Here is a 25,788-nt window from a genome sequence, read left to right as displayed (position 1 = left end):
AACAGGTCATATATGTGTTTATACGTGGCACACAGTTCCACACAAACATGCAGACATGCACTGAAAGCCCCTACAATGCACACAAAGAGCGCTCTTACATTGTTATTAAAGTTGGATATTAGGCTGTCAGGGATGAAGAATTTGCAGGAGGAAACAGATTTTTTTTCAAGCTCTCTCAAAAATGAAAATGTCAGAGCTCTTAATGAAAACAAATCCTGTCGAGCTGAATTCATACAAATATAACGCCACATAACATAGTGTACTTAGAGAGTAAAACACACAAAGGGATACACATGCAGAAGAACAGCAAGACGCCACATTAGTTTGCCACTTTTCTTTACGCTAATGGACACGGTGGAAGCAAAAGTAAAATTTACATAAAATCTGGTATTTTTTTGTAAAATGTCATTGGGAAATAACGCAGCACAATTCTTCTGGTGAAAAGTCAGCTTCTTTGTTTATCACCGCTCACATATCAATCATCAGGGAAACACATTTCAATGTCTTCATTTCTGTCCACAAACAAAATGATGAGATGTTTTCTCTCCAAGCTCACATGTTGACTAGGAAACATACAATACATCGAAAGAAAGGTTTATGCTTTAAGTCACCGAAACAAAAGCGGATACAGTTTCACATTGATACTATTGTGTTTTGCACTTTTTCTTGTCTTTCAACACAATCTTTGACAGTTTACTTTCGTGATGGACTTTTGTCTCAAGATGTCACAATAGTCAAAAGAAATCAAGCCTTGTTACAGAAAAACTCTAATTATAATGATACATTTAATAAGTAATTCCTATAATGAGCTGCAGCAGCTGCAGTGTTATGGAGGTCCTGGGGGTCCAGACCCTCTTCCAAAATGATCACTCTGCTCCGCTCAGCTGGATTCTAATAACACATTTTTACAATTATGATCAAAGTTGCACTAGACTACAGTTTGGTGATGAAAAGTTTGGTAATTACCGGTAATCACCAGTAAGTTATTGTCACAGCCAAACTTGTGCTAACCAGTCTGTTAACAATAGCTTGGCGCTCTGCAGCAACTGCAGTGGAACGAATGAGAAGAACTTGGAACTGTGGGCCTGTGCAAGTCAAATATATCCTTTTGAACTAATAAGAGGTCATTTGTCAGCTTGTGCAGCTTTGAAGCGTGAGAACTGCAAAACAAATTGAAATGTTTTGAGGATGTTGTGCGCTAAAAGTCAGTGACCCAAACTGTACAATGGCTTGCAGTGCATCTTTGTAATCTCCTGTTTTGAAGACCAAGCTTGTAAGCACAACAACACTCAAATGTTTTGTGGGGGTTTTTTGTTTCTTTTTAATTATTATTATGAAATTAGTCAGCCAGTCACAAGACACGAGAAGAGATAGAAAGCAAAAATGATCCCTTATGAACACACACTTGGCTACAGTGGGAGGAAAGGGAAAATTCTATGCTGTCAGTCCAGGACAGTCTCATAAAAGAGATTCTTCTTAATCTCAGGAGTTTCGCTTCCTCATTAAAAATAAAGGTTAATAAAAACAACAAAATGAAAGAACCCCCCAGCAGAATCTGGCTTAGAGAGGTGGCCGTCTGCTCAGCATTTGGAGTGAGGGCAAAGAGATGAGAGAAAAGGAGACCACAGAGAAATGAGACAGTACTGGACTTATCTTGGAAATATGGGTGCTGGATCTTTACTGTGTTGTGAACAAGAGAAGAACCACAGCTGATGCCTGCTTCTCCAGATGGCCGTGAAGGGATTAAAATAATTGTCAATATTCATCTTGTAGTTATTTTATGCCAGGTTCCCAGAAAACAACTTTTTGGCTTCATCTGACATTGAACACTTTTGATAATCCTTCATCAGTAATTTTATATGACAGAGTTTTCTTGATTCTTAAATATGATGTCATACTTTGAATGCAATGACTGATGAACATCTATAGCATTGTTATTATTGTGATACCTGAATATTTAATTCTGAAGCAGCTTTCCATTGTGTGGGTTACGTTCTGGTACTTGTTTTAAATCGATTAATGTCTGTTTAATGCATAGTTAGGAATTCTTGTTAAGGTCTGATAAAAAAAAAAAATGTAATCAGTCTTTTTTACATTTTAAAGTACTGTCAGTGTTTGTACTATATATAAATATATGTATCTAGTTAAATGGAAGAAAGAAGGTCTTGTGGGAAATACTAGAAATAACCACTTTAGTCGCAGCAGGTTGGAGATGCATGTTGATGTTTAAGATGTTAGTGATAATACAGAATAAAGACAACACTTTTACTCCTTCATGTTGTTGAAAACCTCTGTACACTAGACGTGCACTGATCGTCCAGTCAGCCTCCAGCAATTACACAGGTGACCTGGCCGGTCAGCTATCCAGTTAAAAGCTGGTCTATATCATGTATGCACACACCTACATAGCAGCGCAGGCAGGCTGCCACAGCCACCTGCTAAAACAGGTTAGCGTGGAAGCTCCTCGCTATGAGTGAAGAAGTAAAATTCGCCAAAAAGCAAACCGCAGGAGGCTCAGCATGGAAACATTCAAACCTAATCAGACATTTAAATCTCCTTCACCAAACTAAACATGGATACAAGCTAACAAAGGCAAAGTGGCTAACAGCCTCGGTATGAGCAACGAATCAAAGTAAACATGAGGAAATTATAGAAATGAGTGAAAAAGAGAAAATTGTCAGTGTCCTGTTATCTGGTGAATTTATTAGCATACTGGGAAATATGTATATAAAATTTAATTTCATTATTTTTTTAATCTCATTCCAGTAGCAGAGCGCTTTAGTTTTAGCTCTTTCAGAGAGAGAATGTGTGACTTACCAAAGTTTGGGGGAAATTGCGAAGCTTAATAATTTCTTTATTACAGAAATAATATTTTGTGCATCAAAAATGAAGAAAAGTTCATTTTTGCTAATACATGCTGTCAGTTATTGTTCTTGGAGAGAAATTTGTAATCAGCAAAAAAATAAAATAAAATGAGAAGTTAAAATTGGCCAAGAAAATTGTGATCGGTGTGTCTCAACCATCCTTCCTGACTTCCACTCTAAGAGGTTAAAAAATGTCAGCGCTTCCACTTTACCTCTGAAAAAATCAGCCATTATTTAAACAATGACCAGAGGCTTAAACAATAATGCAGGTGCTATTTCATTTGTCCGGCCTTTTCTTGTGTATTTGATAGTAAGGTAAAGGAAAAGGAATTCCCCATAAAGAGAAAATACACGCACAGCAACATACACTGCAAAAGGATTTACACTGATCTAAATATCAGACACACGCGCTCACATAGAGCATCCGATATCTGAGTTGTAATCCAGGATTAGCCAGATTAAGATCTCTAGCTATGTGTGTGTCAAACAATTATCGCCAGAAGGGCCTGTTTGCAGAAACGAAAAGATAAACACATCAACAGGCAGAGAGTGACAGCTTCAAGAGAGTGACTGTGAAGAAGAACAAATTATCTGTTCTTATTCTCTTAAAATGTCAGTGTTTACTTTATAAGGCTGACAGAGAAGGAGGAGGAGTGGAAGCAGAAACTTAATGAAACTAAAGAAAAAGAGGGCATAAGAGAGGAGCAAGGTTAGTACGTGTCGGCTGACAGAACCTGGATGAATGACAAAGCCTTGTAATTAATAAAGTCAAAGGATAATCAGGGGGCAGCATGCGCGTGCACTTGGAAACACAAGCTTCATTCACACTGCTTCACACACACACACAGACATGTATACGACGGGGAGCATATCGCTCCACACAGCCAAGGACCAGAGGCGGCTGTGGAGTGATCGAGTAGCTGAGAACAAATATAAAGTGAGCGAGCGCCTAATGAACATTTTAAATGAGGACATTCCTGTGAAAATATGATAACCCTCCCGCCTCACCCACTGTGTCCCTCCCCTCTCCCTTCAAGCTCTAATGCCAATACTTCTTCAACCTCTGCTGACCCTCCCCTCCCCTCTTCCTCCTCCTCCTCTGTGTATGTCCTGCGCACTATAAACATTGCGTTATTTTAATTAGGATCTGTACACTCCAACACTTTAATTTTCTCGTCCTTATTTTCCCCAGAAATCTCACTTTTATTAGCTATCAAACCATTCCAGGCCAAACTCATAATTACATACTCTCAGGGGGGGATGTGTGTATGTGTGCATGTGTTGGGGTTTATATGAGCTTGCGAGGACCTGTGAGGAAATGTAAGGAGACAAAAATCTTGCTGATCTTCGCAAAGTAAACAGGATATTTTAAAGATCAATGCATGAGACCCTCAGGTTTGTATTACAAGTTTACATTTAAGACTGCTAAGGGGAAAATCAAAGAGGCAGTGAAATGCTCTCAAATGCATAATATGCATGTATATAGAGAGTGTGTGTGTGTGTACTTGTATTATGGAAATTATGTGGTCCTGCCTCCTCTTTTAGGGACAAACTGTCCCCATAAAGTAAATTATTACATTTTTTTGAACAAAAACCTAGTTTAAGGTTAAATTCAAGTCAGATTATGGTTTAGATTTAGGTCAGGGTAAAGGCTAGATTTAGAAGAGTTGTAGTTATGGTTGTGGTAAGCCTGAAGGAAATGAAAATAAGTCAAGGTAAGGTCCTCAGAAGTGATAGAAACATATCTGCGTGTGTGTGTGTGTGTGTGTGTGTGTGTGTGTGTGTGTGTGTGTGTGTGTGTGTGTGTGTGTGTGTGTGTGTGTGTGTGTGTGTGTGTGTGTGTGTGTGTGTGACAGGAGGTTTTTCCTCTTTATAAATTCATTGTTTGGGCAAATCTTAAAGCGAGGGGTTATGTTATTTACCTGTGGTAATTGGTTTTCCCAAATGGCAGTTTTCCTCATTACACACACACACACAGACATTCACATTCACGCACATACACACAGTAATAAAGGGTAAGATAGCGATGATGCCATTTCAGATAGTGAAAGCTCAAAGTCAACACACATAGTGAGCACACATATACACACACACTGAAAAAAATATGTTGTTGGATTTACTTAATTCAATGGTGGACATTTGTTGCACACAGATGTTTTGTTTTGGCAGCAACTTAAACAATTGAGTTAAATTAACACAATTTATTCATGTTCAATAAACCTGTGCAATTTGTGTTGATAAAATGTGACTTAAACGTGTTTTGATGAAGTAATTTGAGCTCTTGAAATATTTTAATCCTTCACAATTTTCTCACTTTATCCCAACACCATTCAATAACTTTTACCCAATACTACTTGGTCACTTAAATGCTACATGTTATCTTCAAATTACATTTTGCTATTATATTCTAGCATCAAATACACAATTTTCAAATGGAGGCCTTATAACAGATTGTATTGTTCTCTTCCAAGATGGTTGCTGGCATCCACCAGTAACCTTTCAAAACAAAATGTCTAATTTCACTGCATTGACAGTAGGTAAAGAATTAAACTGACATTACTCCACTACTGAATCTATATAAACCAACAGTTAAATAATGTCAGTTCTTCCGTGTTCTCTGGAATCAATCACAGCAAAGAAATTAGACTCTTTCTTTTGAAAAATGTTGGGAAAGAACAAATCAAAACATTCTATTTAAGGCCTCTGACGTCAAGATTCAGTTAAACAACAATTATAACTAAACAATTTGAGGTAATGTTAGTTTCCATTAACATTAAATTAGGTTACTGAATTGGCAAACACCTTCCTATTAACATTACCCATTTTACCCCAATAACTAAAGAAATTAGCACTTGCAGGTCAAAACCTTTATTCAAGAGATGCAAAAATAACATTGATACAGTGACTGTCAAAAATTACAGCACTGATCATACTGTGACATCTTGGTTCAAAACAGCACACTTAGAAATATTCAATGTTCTTTACTTCAACTGAATGAAACTGAAAATACCATTTCACACGACCCATATGGGATATTTAGACTGCATAACTGTTCATGCTACATCTCTTCACTAGTAAAAGAAAGAAAAAATACAAAGAGAAATTTTAAAATGCTGCCAAAATGCTGTACAGAGCAAAAGGGAAAAACAAACAACAACAACAAAAACGGCTCATCCTCATGGCAGTTGCAGAGTATATAAAAATGAACCCTGCGATCTGTTCCTGGAATTGAGCTTCAAAAATGCAGCAGAACAAGTGTGAGATTTAAATGTCCTCTCACCTAGAGCTGATCAGCTTGCATGCATAACAGTGAGCTTCGTTGCAGGAGCAGTTTTGTCTTAGTTGTGAGTTTTTCTTGAGAGCTGAGTTGCATCCAACTCCATTACCACCGTTTGAATCACCTCAAAAGTGTAGCAGAGTTGTGATGGGTAACTCATATTGAAGGAATAAAAAAGGTCCAAACAGCATGGCTACTGCAAAGGTCACGTTATCCAGATCTTGAAGAACTACTATACCCTCGATGATGATGCCAACATCAGAAAAGTCATTGCCTGGTGCATCCTCTGGAGACAGATGTTCATTGTGGTTTTCTCAATCTGTGCAGTGGCCTCAGTCAAGTCCTGGTTAAACACAAAACATTTCTTTAAGATTCCTTTTTAAACTCATCTCTTTTGAATCTACCAGTTCTAATGTTAGAGTAATTTAAACCAATGCAAGCAATATAGTAAATAGCTATAGCCAAAGAGTGGCCTGCCATGCTGCCATTCATGGTCTAACAGAGTTTCTAAGACAGAGTGAAAAACATAATAATTTCAAATGCTTTACATTAGTTTTTGTTAGAAAGACACCGGCCCATCAGAAATCCAGGTTATGTCACTCAGAAGATGTTAGAATTTAGACTTTCAGCCCCACAATTTGGTTAGCTGTTGGTCTTTTTTTTTTTTTTCAAACAAAAGCTAAATATTGGGGGGATTTTCCTTTGTTCACTAGAATGACAAATTTAAAGTTTTTTCACACTGATGTGACCCCTAATATAGGGGGGTGGGGCCTCAAGGGGGGGCGGCCGAGTTCACTACCAGGCCTCATGTGAACTTCAAATTATTAAAGAGGACTACTGGTCCTAACCAGTCCAATGAGGATCAAGTGGATAACTAAATGCATTTTTAAAAGTTGCAAAGCCACAATCTACTCATAAAACACTCACCATGAACTCCTGCACCAAGATGTTGCAATTGTCTTTCACACAGATGCGGAGCACTTTGATGAGACTCCCTTCGAGCATTAATGTCATCCTAAAGTATTATAACAAAGAAAACAGAGATTTGTGAACTTTTCAGTAGCACAGAAGAAAATGATCCCAGACAAAAACTTAAACCAGTCAACATGCAACACCAGCATCTACAAAGAAATATCAAAAGTTCCTGTTTGACATCAACTTTATGGATATATAGTTTCCAGAACATTTTTTTTTTTTTTAAAAAGATAAATTTTTCTCAGTGGGCCAGTAAATGCATAACGAAAATTATGGCATCCTTTCGGTGGAATCAGTACTCACGGGTAATAGTTGACTGTTTCAATGGATGCAGCATAAAAATCTTTTACTGACCTAATGCAATACATATACACTTTGTAGTTAAAGAATTTTAAAGTTCGTACTGTCATCATGGCAGCTACATCCTTTAGCTTTGTGCCCTGTTCCCCCGATCACTTTGCAAACACTTTCAGCAGACTGTCAGAGAGAAACTCAGCTCCGTCAGAAACCTTGACTGTAAAGGCATGGTTGGGATGCACTGGAATGCTGCATTTCATCTAAAATGACATAAAATTATTTTGAAATAACAGCAGGCACTGTGCTTGGTTAATCAGCAATGTTTTGTTGAATAAAAACTGTGTTTCCAGATCTTATGGGATTAAAAAAATCCAAAGATGTTTGTTTCTGATTTGCAACCCAAGAACCCACAAGTTACAACCTCATTTTAGTTCAAGTGTGCATTAATGTGAGTCCAGTAATCACCTTTCTGACAATACATACAGGTTAAACCTATGGCAGATTTTGGATTTCTCAGTTGTATTAATAGGGTGGTCTATTTGAGTATGCATGCACCTAATAATTATAAAAAATCTATTATAATTAGGTTACAGAAACCTTAAGCGAAAATAGAATATACTTTCTTACCATAACACCTTGAACCCACAATCCATCAGCTGACTCCTGGTGAAATGCAGAATAGATGTGGTCTCTCAATGTGCAGCAAAAAAAACAAAAACAAAAACAAAAGGACAGCAGGTGAGGGCAGGAGGGGTAGGGATGTAAGCTAGCATAATGCCACTGATGATATTAGCTAAAGCTGTTCAATGTCCAAAATCTCACTAACACCACGGTGCAGTAAATACACAATGTAACTGAAGAGTCAGTTGGCAAATCTATTCACACAGAAAACCAAATTATGTTGAGAGTGCCTCGTAATTAGGTTTAATGTGATATTACGGCTCTTGTGCCAAAGACAAATTCAAATGAAAAAGCGCCAATTCTTTGACAACAGATAAAACAGCAAATCAGCTAACGGCTCTTTTTTAGCATGTTACATGGCGGCACTCTAGACGTTTAACTACATTTGGCTGAAATATGGTAAACATTAATTCAAAAAATCAAGACATACCAAAAACGTAGAGTTGGCTGCTCGACTTGACTGAGATGGATGCATTTTTTTAAACCACGATCCAAAGCCCGCGAGATGAAATCACGCGTGGTTTTCACGAGAGTTAACGTTGCTATCTTATTGACTTACTTCACCTGAACATGATATGAACAATTTAATACACCCTTTCTGCATATCATGTAGTTTTTACACTATATAGTTACATTTATCTTTAAAACATGAGGCAATTGTGTTAAATACATGCAAGATGCTTACATAAATCCAAGAGATGGCCAGTCCCTTTTTTTCAGTGCAGCTGTTCAGTCATACGTGTGTATGTGTGTGTAGCCAGCAGTGTTTTAGTGAAACAGTGATGATCTTAGTGTAGAATAGCATAGTGAGAGAACTAATCAAACACACAGGCTACCCAGCAGTGTCACAAATACATCCATTACACAAAATCCTGATATTTGTACTCCTCATGGCCTGAGGTGAATACTAACTGAGAAAAGTGTGTGTGTCTGTGTCAGGAGAGAGCTGCTCTGATGCCACCACATGAAAATAAAACTGTCATTTTCCTCACAGTCATAATTAACAGCATTAGTAAATTACTGAACAAATGGTTCCACAGCTGGATTGGGACCACACCGCTGGAAAGCAACTCCAAAATGTAGCATGTATAGTTTATCCAAACTGAAATCTGGATAAAGATACCTTTGAAGGTGAAGCTACATGGGGACTAATGCCACTCTCGTCCAACATCAACAAAAAGTTAACTCAACAAAAGCAATTAAACAATTCAAAGACCACCATCTTTATAAATGGTTGCCTCAATGACAAATACCTCAAGTACTTAACAAAAAACATTTAAGAATTGCAGCTAAACATTTAGCAAACCACTAACGAAGTTATGCATGAAAATCTACCAATAAGTTTAAATATCCCAAATGAGCCCTCTCTTTGTAAGAAACTGTCTCAAAGTAGGAAACAAAGAGAGAGTCCACAAAATAGGTTTAGTAAAATAAAAGATAACGTATTAAACCTAAACTAACCAAGACGTCAGCACCAGAGAAGGTTGATGTCAGGTGGAGAAGAAGAAAATGAAAATACAGAGCTGTTCATCTGAGCTAGGTTTTAGAGTCTGAAAGGCCCAGGTGAATTACACTAACTGATGACCTTCATGTATCGGTATCTCAGTTTCAGCTTTCAGTTTTATTTGTCATAACGTAATAGCGTAATTGTATCAGCCAGTTTGGATCAGTAAGGATATGCTGGAACTTTCTTGAGGAATGGGAGCAGCACCACACAACTGGACCACCTGAGTTTGTCATTCATGTTGTATATGACTTAATCGGTATCATGTTTTCAGCATGTGACAGAGCCTTACTTCAAGCTATAACTTTCTGCCACTGGAAACAGAATTATTTTTTCACTGCGGTGGGCCTGAATAAATTACAATTCATGCTGTAGCCTCTGTTTATATAAAATGCTTCACCTCTGTCCAGACACTGGCATGATCTCCCATTTCTTCCCGCATCACAGAGTTTCTGTACAGCAGTGCCTCTTAGGTTTTCGTCGCTGTGAGAAGACTTTTCTCTGCCTCTTCCCACATCCTGGATAACATCTGTGACAGCTGGTTTACTCCCAAGGGAACAGAATTATACCAACCTGTCTGTAGCAGCCGCTGACCCTGGGCTGCAGGGATATGGTGTTTGCACCAGGCAAACTTTTGCTCATTTTTTGAGAGATGCTACGAGAAAGAAGGGATTCCCTTCCTCCACAGATAAAGTGACCTATTACTACTTTTTCTGTCTCTCAAAAATGGCAATTTTTGTTCTTTGTAGTTGCTATGGTGCAATACTTTTCTTCATTCTCATCACATTTTGGGATGAACGAGCTAAATTTGAAATACAGATACCCCTCCTTCCCCCTGTATCTGTACAGCAACTGAATATTGTACCAGCCCTTGTTCAATAAACCCTTTGGATTGTGTGGATTTAGTGTTGCAGAATATTTTCAGATGCACTTCGGGTCTTCAGGTGAAATTGGGAGGTGATGGTATGCTATTTTCCTGCCCTTCTAATCTCTTTCACAATGCTTCTGAAAATATTAACAGCTGATTTAAATGCATCAAATACCATAAACAGCTAACCCGAGGCTTAGCCAGATAACAAGGCTAAAGCCCAGGGTAGTTTTCAGTGCTGTAGCTCTTTCCTTTGCAATAGTTGTCCATTTGGATCCAAAACCCTGTCTCAAGACTGTGTTGTTAACATTCTTCTTAACAGTTTATGTTTTTTTCACCACTAAATTATGTATGCCTGAGAGGGTTCCTTTCTGATCGTCTCTCATTTTGTTAGGTTAGCTGTCATGTAAGCAGGCCTGCAGGTTAGCACTGAAGGTTTAATGAAGTGTAGCTTAAAACACCTGTAATTCAAAGTAACACATGTACAGTAAAGAGTGTGAAGTCGGTGACTTTATGTCATCAATCATGAAGAGACTCATGCTGAAACACATTATTTGGTTCGATAAACTATAGGGAACAATTTCTATCATATGCAAGAAAGTCTACACGACTGTGAGGGAAATATCAAACAAGCATTGCACATGTGCTATCCTGAAGAGACTTTAAAAAAAAAGATTTATTTAAAAAACGCTTGTGATTTAAGTCTGACTGCTGCAGAGATGCTCACCATTCAGGAAAATCTTCAATCTGCTTTGTACATAATAAAGCCTTCTACATAACTTGAAAAGTGAAAAATGCCTCGGTCTGAAGAAGAAAATAGAAAAGAGCAAAATTACCTAAAGTACAACCTTTTCCTTGAAAGACCAGCTTGTATGAGACCCTTAATAAACCAATTTAATATTGGAGGCTCCGCAGACACACTGAATGGATCAGGATGAAGCGGCTATGTGGATGATGAAATAAACTCCACTTTGTACAAAATCTATCAAATATGAATCCTTCAAAGATTGTGATTCAGAAGATTTACTAATTAAATGACATGAGAATTACTGCAGAATTCATTTTCACACAATTTATCTTTCGTTTTTCGAAGCTGAAAGTCCACCAATTCAGCTAGAGACAAGATGGCGAATGCGTGGCTTTGATGGCTCTTGTCACACTTCTTTGAAGGAGAAAATTAGGAAGCGTTAACTCTACTCAGCCTCGCTCACTCTTGCCCAGAAGACAAGGCAATAAAGCGGCATCAAAAAGGAGCATGATGTTGATTTCACAAAGTCGCGCTTTAGTCCCACTGAGTTTACTCCAGTCTATCAATTCAATCAAGGCACGCTGCCTTAATGCCTCGGGTGGAAAATGGAAATACTCTGGCTTGCAGACATTGAAGAGCTGGCAGGTGTCGAAGTTTTCAGATACCTGGTATTAATGCAAAGAGTCAGCCAGAGTCGTGGCTCCTGTGTGAACAATAAATGGGCCGCACCTGCTGGCAGCTTGAAAAAGATTGAATTATTAGCAACAAGTATATATATAGGGGTCAGACTCTGTAGTAACTGCCTAAAAAAAGCTTTGTATTACTAGAAACACTTTTTCTAAAGTAAATAATGATTATTTTATAAGCTGAATATGTTTTTGTAACTTAAATGTCAAAAGGGGTTTGTTGTCTAAAGAGGTCATTTGACTTTGAAGTACATATTATTGTACTCCATTATAGCATTTTAATGAGTCAAAACTCAGCATACACAGGGTTTCCTGTGGCTTTCTGTATGGTTATGATACCATGTCAGGGGGTTGTTTTGAGCTCTTATAATAAAGTTTTGTTATATTTATTCATAAATTAAATTTGTGAATAAATTTTTATGTGCAATCAAAGGGTGGTGGCGGGTGGTACTTTGACAATCCCAGGATCTTGTCTTTGCTTTTTTGCAGATGATGTGGTTCTGTTTGCTTCATTGAACAATGGTCTCCAACTTGCATTGGGGGGATTTGCTGCTGAGAGTGATGCAGCTGGGATGAGAATTAGCATATTTTAATTTGAGGCCACGGAGGAGACCAAGTATTTCAGGGTCTTGCTTACAGATGATATGAGAGTGTATTGAGTACAGAGTGTGCTGTAATGCTGATTGTGTGCAAGTCTGATGTGGTAAAGGGAGAGCTGAGTATGAAAGTGAGTCTCTTGACTTTCTGGTAAATCTGTGGTCTCACCTATGACCAAAAGTTGCTAATAGAAATGAGCTTCATCCAAAGAGTATCGAGGCTTTTTCTTAGAGAAAGGGTGAGGAGCTCGGTCATTCAGGAGAGGGTCTATCTCAAAAGGAGCCAGTTGAGGAGGGTTGGATGTCTGACTGTGATTCTTTCCCACACTTTCTAGGTGAAGTGTTTAAGGCATGTCCAACCAAAGATGTTGCTTAGATGGCTTGGGAACACCTCAGTGTACTCCCTGAAGGAGGTGGCTGAGGAAAATGGATGAATGGATGGAAATGAGCTTGTTTTGCAGCCACGGGACCTGGAAACCTTGCAGTCGTTGACTGGACCATGAACACACTGTATACAAAGAGTCAAAAGTGAGGCCATCTGTCTGACAGTTAAAGCTTGGCTAAAATTGAGTCATGCAACAGGAAAATGATCCCAAACAGGGCAGCAAATTCACAACAGAATGACTGAAAATAGCAGAGGAATCTGAGGACATCTGGTGGCTGCATGAAGAATGTCATAAATTAGAAGTACTTGGAGCATGGCAACTAAAAGATTCATGTGGATAAACTGCTGGCTGTGAAGTCTTTGGACGGCTTGTGTTACTGCCCAGCAGAACCTTGTTGCGCTGTTGTCACTCTAATCCCAGATCTCAGATACTAACATGGTTTTGTGAATGATACAGTGGAAAAAAATACACCAAAAATGTCAAACGTATGCAAAATTAGGTGTGTAAGCGGGTGTAATGCACCAGCCCTAGAAGTTGCAAAATGCCATACACTGCCATTCAACCCACTGTGCCTCCTCTCGCTGACATCGAGGAGCGAGCACAGCTTTGCCATTAGAGAGGGAAGAAGAGAAGCCTGTTGCACTGTGGGCCCGTCAATCACTGCTTACAGCTACATTTGGCATTGCAGTCAGGTACAAAAAGTGTGTTTTGTGCCAAACTACCTCAAGTCAGACAGGCATCCAGACAGTGTACCTGAATAACAATATTTCATCAGAGTAAAGTGGGAATAACAGGGAACAGGATGTGGGGAGTAAACATAGTTCAGGATGGAGCTGCAGTCGTGTTGTTATGTCTTACAACAAAAAAGCAACATACGTCTTCAAGGTTCTCCTCTACCTCTCCTCCTACCTCCCCTGTTCTTCAGCTGTAGCAACTCCTTCCTCCTCCTTCTTCTCCTCCACGCACACACCAAACACACACACACCACTCAACGTGCCCTTCCAGATTCATTAGCATATAAATAACTCGTAAAACACAAAACACACACACAAGGCAGCGGTGCCATCACACACATGCCATTTGCGGTGGTGTTAAGAGGTGAATGTGGAATATTAGTGGGTATGAGCAGACTCTGGTGTCCATTAGTATGTGTTGGTGTGTGCGCGCGTGTGTGTGTGAGAGAGTGAGCGTTGTGCCAAACCTGATGAAAAGGCTTTTAGGCTAATTACATGTGTGTTGCTATCTGTATGAATTTTAATCTTGCGCTGACATCTTTCTCTCTCGCTCTTTTTCTCATACACACAAATAAAATGTGTAGACACACACAGCTCTAGGTCAGTACTCTGCTGCAGATGTGCTTTAAATTAGGGAGACATTTTAATAGAATAACTTCTATTAACATGTGTCCATGTGTGCACAGTGACGTCTTCCACAACTCCAAACCCAACAGCTGAGTGAATAAAGACCACACGTTACCCACACAGCCTCTGATACCTTGTTTGCTGACCATGCATTTTATTTGGCCCCTCTTCCTTCCTCTACTGTTTAAATTGAGGGATAAAAGGGGGATTTTGAAGTGAGGAATGACTGGATTTTTAAAAAAAATATTGTTTTTAAAATCTGATCTAACAGTGCCCTCTGTCCAGAGGAAGTTAGAACTGCAACAGGACATTTCCACGTGAAAAAGTGTTCCTTACATTTTCAAACAGCTTCTATCTCAAATCAAAGGCACAGAGCCCATTTTTATCCCCTCAAAAGTAGATTGCAATCAGTGCAGTATTAAGTGCTGTCTTCTTTTGAAGTTGCAACAAAGGCAGATAAGTAGACAGCCTATGACATTTGATACGAGGAAATATGAAGATAAAAATGTAAGACGATATAGATTTGGGTTATTACGATAGCCTTGATTCCAGGTTCATGGACCAAAAGACTAAAGAAGAAATACCATTAGACACTGTAATGAAGCCCAAGCAGCATGTAAAAGAGAAGCATGGATCATAACAACAAACCACTAGATGTGTTTGCATAGTGGATCAAAGAGGATGTCAAGTAAATAGAACTTTTCTATTTGCAAACTCAAAAACAACCTTTTTATGCTTCACTTTTGCTTTTCTGTGCGAGGCTGTTACTACAACATGGGCTCATTTGGTCACACTTAAAAGCAGGATAATGGATGGGCAAATTAGATTCACTTTCAGCTTAATAATTTTCGTGCACTGGCTTTGAAAATTCTAATTGTTTCTGCCATTAATCATTTGGCAAATTCTTGGTTTCTCTTTATTCCTTTTTTTAAAACTAAAAATCCACTGGCAAGATATTTCAGATAATTCTCCTGCTCATGCTTTCAGAAAGTATGAATCATATGAATGCCCTTGAGTTAGGTTAGCATGTAGAAATCACATGATCCAAAAATCATGTGATTTCTATCCCATTAATCCCATTTAATCAGAGGTTTGTGTCTCACAGATATAGAGAGCATGAACATGGATGTCATCACCCTTTGGTTTTGAACTGTATTTAGAAGTCGGGCTACCCGTCCTGATGCAACCCTAATGGGATTTATTTCTCCTCCCAAAACTGAACCGGAGATCTTTCCTTGTTTGAAATTTATTTAAAAAGAAATTCCAAAAGGCTCCAACTGCACACGCACAGCACAGGCTTAGCAGACTCAGATTTGCTCCATCCATCTGATTACATGGCCACAGACCTAACTAAATCATCCAGGTAGATGGGTTATTAAGTCATTTGTTGTGATGAGAGGATAAACTTTCCATAGAGAACAAATGTGCTTTAAATGTGCTTTAAACCTGCACATTTTAACATAGGAGTCAATGAGGCTTGACTCCCTTTTAGAGTCTGCTTCAAGTGGCCACTTGAGGAACTGCAAGTTAAAATGTATTGTCCTCCAATGTCCTCATAAACTGTAATATAATTTTACATGCAAATATGGTAAACTGACTTGACTTGACTTGACAAAACTGCAATGTGAACCAATGTCTTCTGTACTGATATCAGTGTGTTGAACTAACAATGCTTTTGCCTGCTTCACAACCTCAATTTCATCACATTTTTACAATTTCAAGTGTAATATTCAATTTGTAATAATCGCTCAGTTATGTCAGCAAACAGCTGTCTGTGTCTATTTCAACATCTGACTGAGTTTCAGCATTCGTGTCCTTTGAAGGCATCTGAAATGAGTAAAGACTGAGCACATTTTTGGATTTCCTTAAATCTTTACAAACTATATAAATAAAGATGGATTTGCTTTGAAGTCAGCCAAGCAAAATGTTTCATAGGAGAGAATGTATGATGCTTTATGGGCTGTAAAACCATGATACTGTGTCCCAGTAAGATTTGGATGAGGAGATACCAGTCCAAATTAAAACAACACAAATGAAATCAAATTTAAACTGTGGCTGCGAACGCTATCAGCTCGTCCAAATGGACTCTCTCTGTTGGACCTCACTCCTCCTCGCAGTCCACCCCCACCTCCGCGTTTGCTGCTTCGTCCAGCTGGCTGGTTTCGGCTGAGTCCACTTCCTTTTGACTCGCATCACCGTCTTGGTAACGGCGGACAGTTGGTGGGCAGAAAGACGTCTCCAACGATGCTGGAGGTCCGCAGACCCAACTGGCGTGTGTGTGAGAGAGATTATTCTTGTAGGGAAACTAGCCCTGAAACAACCTGGATCCCGTGGATGATTAGACTCAGACAAGCTGGCAGGGACACTGTGGAGCAGAGGGTCTCCTGTTGGTTTGGCTGAGTGAAAGGCTTGGCCTGGCTGGTCCAGGCATGGATGCTACGCTTTGGCTTGCTCAACAGAGAAGAAGTGAAAGAGTGGAGAGAGTGAATGAGGAGAAGGCATGCAGCCCGAGGAAGTGTGCTGAAGACAAAGGCAGGCTGTCTTGTAACTACTCTGTAACTACTTTTATTAAACTACACTTTGTAGCCCCAGTCTTCTCTGCATGCCGACTTCATTCTTCATTACTTCATTCTCTCCCAGTAAATGACACAGATTTGGACTACATCAGTTTGCACAGGTTAAGCTGTAGGCTAATTAGTTTAACATTTAAACTAGTTTGTGTTGTATTTACATGTCTTGTTTGATTTTTCAACATATAATGGTACCGTACTTTAACTCTGATTTGACATATCACAACAATATTTCCATTTAAATTGTTATATAACAACACAGTGTCACAGTCCAAATTGCATACCTCCTCTTTTTTCAGTTTTCCAGTGTAGTCAGGCTTGCAGATGTATTTTAATTTCCACCCATTTTCATCCACTCATCCAATTCAGGGTCATGGTGGGCTGGCGCATATTCCAGCTGTCGTGGGTACACCCTGGAGAGCTTGTCAGTCTGTCGCAGGCAGATAACCATTCACACTAACACCTTCGGCCAATGCAGAATCACCAATAAGTCTAACAAGCACTCTTTGCACTATGGAAGGAAGCCAGAGTACCCACACAGGTCCACACAGAAAAGTCCCAGTATGGATCTGAACCCAGAACCTTTTTTGCACCACACTGCAGATTTCTACCAAAATAAAAGTCTGGTAATCCACAGGAGATGTTCTGTGCAGTCTGCATGTTCTCCCCATGTCTCTGAGAGCAAAAGGGAATAGGGGACCCTAACTCTTGGCTGCTACTCAAATCTTGTGGTTTAATGTGTTTAAATGAGGCAAAATCTGTTAATCTGTTTAGGGGCATCAGGGTCTGGTCCTGCAGGTCTTGAGTTTGAATCCACTGTCTGGCCAGCACCTTGTCATGCATGTTAAGTTAATTAGTGATTCTCAATTAGCTGTACATGCAAATGTGAGCATGAATGAGTCCTTTGGTGGACTGGCAACCTGTCCTGGGTGTATCCCACTCTCACTCCATGACAGCTGGGGTATGCCACACACCTCTCATCCTGTAACCCTAAACAGAATAAGAAGTAAAGAAAATAGAGGGATGGCCTGGTTTACACATATAGTAAGAAGTTAAATTGGTAATATCCAGCACCTGGAATGTGTCCAACTCAATTACACACAGTGTAGAAAAATGCAAGTTTGTCTGCTTGCTGTGTTTGTTTGAAATTCCACTGATCACTAAACACGTGGTCAGATTTTGAGGCTTTTGGGAAAATATTTAGATCAAAATTGTAAAAACTGCGAGCTTCATGAAGACGTGAAAGTTAAATAAAATAAATTATTGGAAATGGAAAGCTAAAAGGATGAGCTTTATGATGCACTGCAGCAATATGGATAAAAATCAGTGTCAGTAAAGACCGATTTCTGGTCTGAGCTATAACTGACAAATTACAGACCACGAATCAGAAATCTGATTGGACTAATTCAACTAAAGAAAATGGTTTGAATATCTCAAGATGGATCTAAGCTGCATCAGCTCAGAAATATCATGAGACTACTTCAAACTAATGCACTAAACTTAATTGTTTTCAATCATTTTAAACATTTTGATTAGCCAGTGTGACTTTCTTTCAGGATTTGGGAGCGAACATTTGAAAAGAGAACATGTGTAGCTGTATAAAACTACAGATCATCTTGGTGTGTGCGATCACACAAGCCACAGTATTCCTTGGCAACACTCCAACTCAAGAGTATTCAGTAATCATTAATACCTCATTACATGTTAACATGAGTACTCAATACTTAGTGCAGCATTCGGTGTCCTTTTTGTGAAGGTAGCTTGCAGTGTTGCAATGTTATTTTACATCGTGAGCCACTTACAACCCACTTTGATCTTAAGTGGGCTGGACCAGTGAAACTCACCTGTTTGTCAGCGTAAAGAAATTTAACTACACATTTAATCCTATATTTAATTAAAGAAAAAGAAATGCAGTTTTTCTACATGATACAGAAATGCTTCAGCAGTAAATGAAAGACATCTGTCAGCACGACTCTTCAGCTTAAATTCTGAAAAACAAACATGTAAAAAGACAGAGAGGGTTCTGGTATCCGATTGCCCAGACTGTCTGGCAGTGAAAAAACATTAACTTTCTGTCATTTAACTCTTTACCTGTTACTTATTTACTTCAGTGTCGTATGAATTTCCACTGCTGAGGACTTCAGGAGAAAAGCTGCAAAATTTATGAAAACACAGTCCCCCAGCATGCCAGATTGGAGCCTTTGGTGGGCTGATTCTGGCCCCCATGCCTTATGTTTGACACCCCTGATCTAGTACTCAAACTGCCTCTGTCTCATATTTTTTGCTAAACTAATGCCTGCAGACCCACGCTCACAAACATCATCAGCTATGCCACAAAGGTAAATTGGACTTTTGTACCTCCTGCTTCATGCACACTTAAAAATTAAACAGGGTGTGCAACAGGGGTATAAAGTGCCGAGCCAATAGCCCCTTGGGTGCCCCACTTTACTCAGTGCTAATGGGCCACAGGTATCTTTGACCTTGGCCTGTAAACCTTTGTGACCACATGTAAAGTCTGTGTGACGCTGACAATAAACCATCCACAAACAGAGCTGTAAAAGTGCTCAAACCGAGCAGGACCACATTTCCCAGTGATGACGCACACACACACACAGCAGGAGAAAGCATCACCAGCAGCGCTAAATGTTTCTGTTTTCCTTCTATATGTATTTCCTTCCGTCTGCTAGCGCCCCCTGTCGGGAATTATCAGTAACTCTCAGCAGTCTGGCCGTCCCAGCGCCGCCCGCAGGAGCTTCCAAGTTCACAAACCGCTGGCTGTGTTTGGATAGTTTGGATAGCTGTCCCACGGAGTCAGATACCACAGCCTCAGCGTTGTTACAGTTGTTGTGCTTTGGATGAACACACGGACTCCAGGTCAACTTTCTGTTTTTGTTTTCGGGCCTCTAACATTTGAGCGTTTAAACTTTCTTTTGTTGCTTTCTGGCTTTGTTTCTGTGTCCAGAGTGATTTCTGTGGATGGCGAGGTCTAACCAAGATGGACACGGGCTGTCTGCCGGTTGAAGACTAGATAACGGCTTCTCAAACTAAATGTAGACTTTATTTTTTTACGCGTGTTTATCGTGTTTATCCGTGAAATTTGTAGTCGCACCATTTCCATCCCGGGGGTGGGGGATCAAAATCCTATAATGAACATTTTCCCACTGGAGTTTCGGTAAACTTTTCCCACGACTCGCCATGTCGGGAGTGGTCCGCACCCTGAGCCGCTGTCTGCTCCCGGCCGAGGCCAGCCGGGACCCTGTCGGCAGCAAGGAGAGGAGCCGGGAGAGAGACGCGGCGCAAGAGCGGGAGGCGAGGCGCAGGAGTCGGGAGATAGACGCGATGATCGCCCGGGAGAGGAGAGCCATTCGGCGGCTGGTGAAGATCCTCCTGCTCGGGGCCGGGGAGAGCGGAAAGTCCACATTCCTCAAACAGATGCGCATCATTAACGGGCAGGAGTTTGATCAGAAGGCACTTCTGGATTTCCGGGACACAATCTATGAGAATATACTGAAGGTAAAGACGTGGCTCGAGGGGGCCTTCATCCTCCACATATCTAATGTTTGCCGTGTTTGTTAAACATCCAAATCGTGTTTTATATCTGAGAAGGACAACAGTGAGGGGGCATTTTAAAAGTTTTCACAAGTAATTGACACTTTAGGTCACTGTGGCTCTAACTATTCAGATTTTTTTAATGAGTTGCTTATGTCTTAGCTTTTATAATAAATCTGATTGATTTTTATTTTTTTAAGACAGCCAAAACATTTTCTGAGGAAAATCAAGATGATGGGAACAATTTATATCTGCAGGCCTGGGCCATTAGCGACTAAGGTTCACACACTTATTTAAACACACACAGAGGTCTGTTGACATAGTGCATATTTTTATCCTGAAGTGAGTCTATGTGTGTGTGTGCGTCCTGTCCCTTTGTTTGCTGTCATGGCTGGGCCTCCTTCACCAGCTAACAATACCAGACTATTCCTGAGGGATGAGCACATCCGTCCTGAGTGCCACACAGCCCAGACGAGGATGATAAGAGCCTGCACTTCTGCACAGACAAGACAGTATTCAGTACCCTCCCCCAAACACAAGTATACAGTGACCGTCCTGTCTCGGGCCAGATCAAGAACACAATCTTCCCACACACCACATACTTTACCAGCAGCCAAACTCCGGAAAACACACACAATGCGCGATGTGTAGGAGCTGATAGGCCAGGCCAAAACTACCAGCTATTACCCCGCTTAAAACATCTGTAATTCCCTCACCAGCGCTGCAGTCATTCGTCATGTAAAGTATATAAAGAGCGAATGTTAGTATTAGGGTTGTAAGTGGAAGTTATTTTCATTAATGATTAATCGTTTCTGTTTTATCCCTCTGTTCAGTGTCTGCTCTTTTCCCCGTCTTTTTGGATGCGGCTTTTTCTTTGCAAATCTGCACAGAAGGCCACGATCCTGGAGTGACCTCACCACTGCAAGAAAAAAAAAGCTTCTGGTTGAGAAGTGATGCACTCTTGCTCAGTTGCAGATTCAGTGCTGTTTGCTGAAGAGAGTAGCACACGTGGTTGTAAAATCTGGAGTTTATTGGAGGTTCATGCAGGCAAATTGGGTGATGCTCCGCATACTCGACGTTTATGGCTTCTTTAATCAGCACAAGCTGTGCTAACATAATTGGAAAACGGTTTTCCCGATGATCAATCAGCCCTGTAACGTGATAAACGTTCACTGGGCGACACAATGTGCCACTGAAGGACTGATGGCTGCTGGAAAAAGGCCTTTGAGCATCTATGTAGATGATACAACAGCAATAATAACGAATTTATCATCAGTGGTTGAATTAATGAGCGTTAAAATCATATCTGGATAATTTGGTGTTGGAAAACGAGGACATTTTGAAGCAATCCCAGCTTAACCGAACTTAAAAAAAGTTAATCCTACATGATGTGTGTGCATCCTACATGATGTGCCTTCTTTGAGTTTGGACGCCGCTGTTTGGATTTCCCACATCACAAAGGAATAACAGCCAATCGTGTGCTAGATGCGGTTGTTGGTGGAAGATCAGTGTCACCTACCAGGTGTAGCGGGGAACCCCCTGTCTTATGGGAACCTATTGATGAAGAGTGAGAGAGCAAAGTGGCAAAGGAAGGAAAGAAGGGCGGATAAAGCTGAAAGAGAATGCACAGGTGTGCTGCACAATTAGGCCTGCAGAAATAAACAGCGGAGAGGTGGAGTTCAGATGCGGTCTGAGTGATTATCTTGTCAAGCAGTGGATAAATCTGTGGTTTAACCATTGTCAGAGGTGAACCAAACAAACAAAAAACCCCTCTGATCTAAGTTAGCCTTAACTAGCAAGTAAATGATCACTGAGTCATTTTGGACTTTTGAGGTGCATTTCTTTATCACAATAGAAGATAAATACCAGCAATAAAAAAGAGCTAATTTTTCTAAACTGAGCATGTGATGGCTGCTCCCTTCTCTTATCCCTGGTAGCTTTTATCTCTCATTGCCTTTCTTGAATTTCTTTGAAGTATTCGCCTGCTTTTTTTCTCTCTCTTTTTTTCTTCTTTTTTGGCTCGTTTGGTTCACAGCAGATATTTTGGCACCGGCTGCCCGCTCATGTGTTGTGTTTTGTGGCTGGTGTTGATGTCACTTGCAGTCCCATCGTTCACTGGGGCTCCGTGGGCTCAGAAGGCAGGCGTCGCTTTAGAGGAGGAGGAGGTCAGTGCAGTTCGCGGGGTGGACTGCATTAACGCAGGAAAGAGAGCCGCTTTTCAATACAACATTTATAAATGAAACTGAACCCTGCCAGCTCCAGCCATCTGCCGGAGGCAACTGCTACTAACGCTGCTGACCACGCCATGACTGTGAGAAGCCCATCAGCTCAGACATCAGATTTTAATGTTTTTTCGCCCCGTGTGGTCAGATACTGAGGGCCAGTAACACATAAAATGAGCTTTTCAATCAAAGTCTGTTACTCATTTAAATTTGTGCGTCCTGTGGCGTTGCCCTCTACGGCTGGGGAGGAGGTGAAGTTTGGTTGGAGTTAACAGGAAGCAGAAGATTCAAATACTAAATCCCCATATATCCTATGTAAAAAAATCTTCTGAGCTGTTTTTTTCCTTTTCTTGTCTTATTGATATTTCCTCCGTCTACTCTATGTAGCTGTTTTTACACGTGGATGTCAGGCGAATGAAGTAAGGATATTGTACACTCGGAGTCTGCTTCACATTCAGTCTGACTATCTGTTTGCTTCAGGCTGCCTGAGCAGCGCGTGCAGGGCCCGCAGCAAAGTACGACCACTCCTTCGCTGTGAATTCGCTAGACTGCTTCCTGCATAAATTTAACCTGGGAATTATTTAACTTGATCGCCCAGACTTTGTGCTGCCGAGCTGGGAGGATTTTACATTTTCACCTCTTTAAGGTATAGCTTGGAAAAGTTCAGGGGTGCCAGTGCATGTGTGGAAGTATCCTATGTCAGTCACATAAGGAAGTTGTCCGGTCAAAAACTGGGTCATAGTTGTGGGAAGTATGCAACCTGCACTTCCTGGGAAGTAAAGCAAATGTTGTTTATGGCCTTTGTGCATGCATATGTTCAAATGTTTATAACCAGATAATCAGTGATAAACTAGAATTACTCTGAATCAGTTTACAACAAGAGTTACAACATCCATGCAACACCTGTCCATCCATCCACCTTTCCTTCCACTTATCCAGTTTCTGGTCAGTGGGGGGAAGGTAGTGGTTGGAACCATTCACACTCGTAATTACACCTACGGCCAATTTAGAATTGCAAATTAACCTAACCCAGGGAGAACCAACACAAGCACAGGGAGATAACTCCACAGAGGTCCCAGCTGGTGGATTTGAACCTGGGGCCTCCTCGCTGTGAGGCAGCAGTGCCAGCCATCTGTCTGTCATTTCTGTGTAATTACCAACATGTTCAGACTCATAACAGTAAGCAAACCTGACTTCCAGTGTTTAGCCCTACCTTTGTTCCCCTTTTTCTAGCTGAGATTCACAGTAACCCATGAGCGGCAGACCAGAAATGCACACAAGCTGACGTCATCTGAACGTCCGGATAACGCACAAGCTAGTTCTCGTTAGAGAATGTGTGCAGTCCTCTGGTACTGACCTCTTAGATCGGCCAAAGCAAAGGCAACGTCAGTCATCTGAATTCTTCGGAGGCTTTGAAACTGAGCCGCACATAACTGACTTGCTACAGGCAGACAGTGACAGGCTGATCGGCATGGAAGCAGACAGTGGAGTAAACATGCGGGCACTCAGGAAGAGACGCAGACAGGAATATGGAGGATTATGATACAAATGAGGCAGATTAGTAAATTGATAAGGCTCGTGTCATGAGTCGATGTGACTCACTCAAAGCTCACACGGTCATTCTGCTTTGGGAAGTTCGCTGCGTCCACGCTGGTAGTGGGTCTGCATGTTCGTCACATTAATGCAGCATGTGTGTTTGTGTGTGTCTTTGTTTTAAGCACCACTGTGGGATTTCCTCACTTGTTTAGGTTCACATCCATCTCACTCATTCCTAAAAACAAAAACAGCATTTTTGCACAAAAAGTCTGAACAGGCTCAGACTTGAAATCACTCCACAACACTGAGTCACAGAGGGCAGCCAAGTCAGACTGCACACACACGCGCACATGAAATAGACATACATTGTAGATACATTAGTCAAACCTTCTTTTCACTCTTTGCATTTGCCTTTTTTTTTGTTATAGCCATGTTCAAAAGCGTGGGTGGTGGGGGCTCTCTCTCTTTGACTTCCTGGTTTTCACATGTTATTTGTAAAGACATCGTTGATGTTGTGGGTGTGTAAAAGCCTCTTCAGTGTGAGATTAAGCAATACAAATAAATTTGACTATTGCAAAAGATTCAGATGGGTCATGAGTCATTGACAGACACACACAGAGCACACGTACTTTGACCCCTGAGACACTCTTAAATTATTCACAGCAGAGTCATTGTAACGATCCATAGAACAGATGAGCAACAACTCTTTAATAATTCAGCCGCTCTGGACTTGGAGATGCTGTGAAATACGCCTCACATTTGCAGTGAGTTAGTAAGAGCCGGTGAGGGTGTAATGGATCGGCGCGAGCTCACCGATTCAAAAATCAAAGGTTTTTATAGCTAACTTACATTTTTGGTGATGCTCGCAGTTGTTCACAAGAATTGGCTGGAGAGAGAGAGAGAGAGAGAGAGAAAAAAGAAGTATATATTTATAGTTGCTGTGTGAAGCGGGCGTAAATGCTGCATCATCACTTCCAGAAAGTTACAGCCCACCTCAATCTGACATCTGGAGTAGCTGTTCAAGAGACTAGATGGCGGAAATAGAAAAAAGTAGAACTGAAGGAGGAATATTCAGTCTCAGGAAGAGACCTCCCACACAGATCCCACATGGTTCTCCTCAAAAAACCACCAGCAGCCACACGTGTATGCGTTCAGAGTGTGACTTACAGTGGGGCAAAAAAGTATTTAGTCAGCCACCGATTGTGCAAGTTCCCCCACTTAAAATGATGACAGAGGTCAGTAATTTGCACCAGAGGTACACTTCAACTGTGAGAGACAGAATGTGAAAAAAAAATCCATGAATCCACATGGTAGGATTTGTAAAGAATTTATTCGTAAATTAGGGTGGAAAATAAGTATTTGGTCACCTCAAACATGGAAAATCTCTGGCTCTCACAGACCTGTAACGTCTTCTGTAAGAAGCTTTTCTGTCCCCCACTCGTTACCTGTATGAATGGCACCTGTTTGAACTCATCATCTGTATAAAAGAGACCTGTCCACAGCCTCAAACAGTCAGACTCCAAACTCCACCATGGCCAAGACCAAAGAGCTTTCGAAGGACACCAGGAAAAGTATTGTAGACCTGCACCAGACTGGGAAGAGTGAATCTACAATAGGCAAGCAGCTTGGTGTGAAAAAATCAACTGTGGGAGCAATCATCAGAAAATG

General features: G+C 40.6%; 1 protein-coding gene across 1 annotated transcript in view; it reads left to right on the top strand.

Annotated features, from left to right (window-relative positions):
• Positions 1 to 19,484: 19,484 nt before the first annotated feature.
• gna12a (guanine nucleotide binding protein (G protein) alpha 12a) overlaps positions 19,485 to 25,788 on the top strand; it is a 29,765-nt gene continuing 23,461 nt past the window's right edge. Inside the window, exon 1 of the mRNA XM_026171542.1 lies at positions 19,485 to 20,326. Coding sequence (XP_026027327.1) covers positions 20,009 to 20,326 — 318 coding nt within the window. The 5' untranslated portion in view covers positions 19,485 to 20,008. The remainder of the gene's footprint in view (positions 20,327 to 25,788) is intronic.

Source organism: Astatotilapia calliptera, chromosome 6 (assembly GCF_900246225.1).
Source record: "Astatotilapia calliptera chromosome 6, fAstCal1.2, whole genome shotgun sequence".
Taxonomy (NCBI): domain Eukaryota; kingdom Metazoa; phylum Chordata; class Actinopteri; order Cichliformes; family Cichlidae; genus Astatotilapia; species Astatotilapia calliptera.
This window is presented reverse-complemented; position numbering and strand designations above follow the sequence as displayed.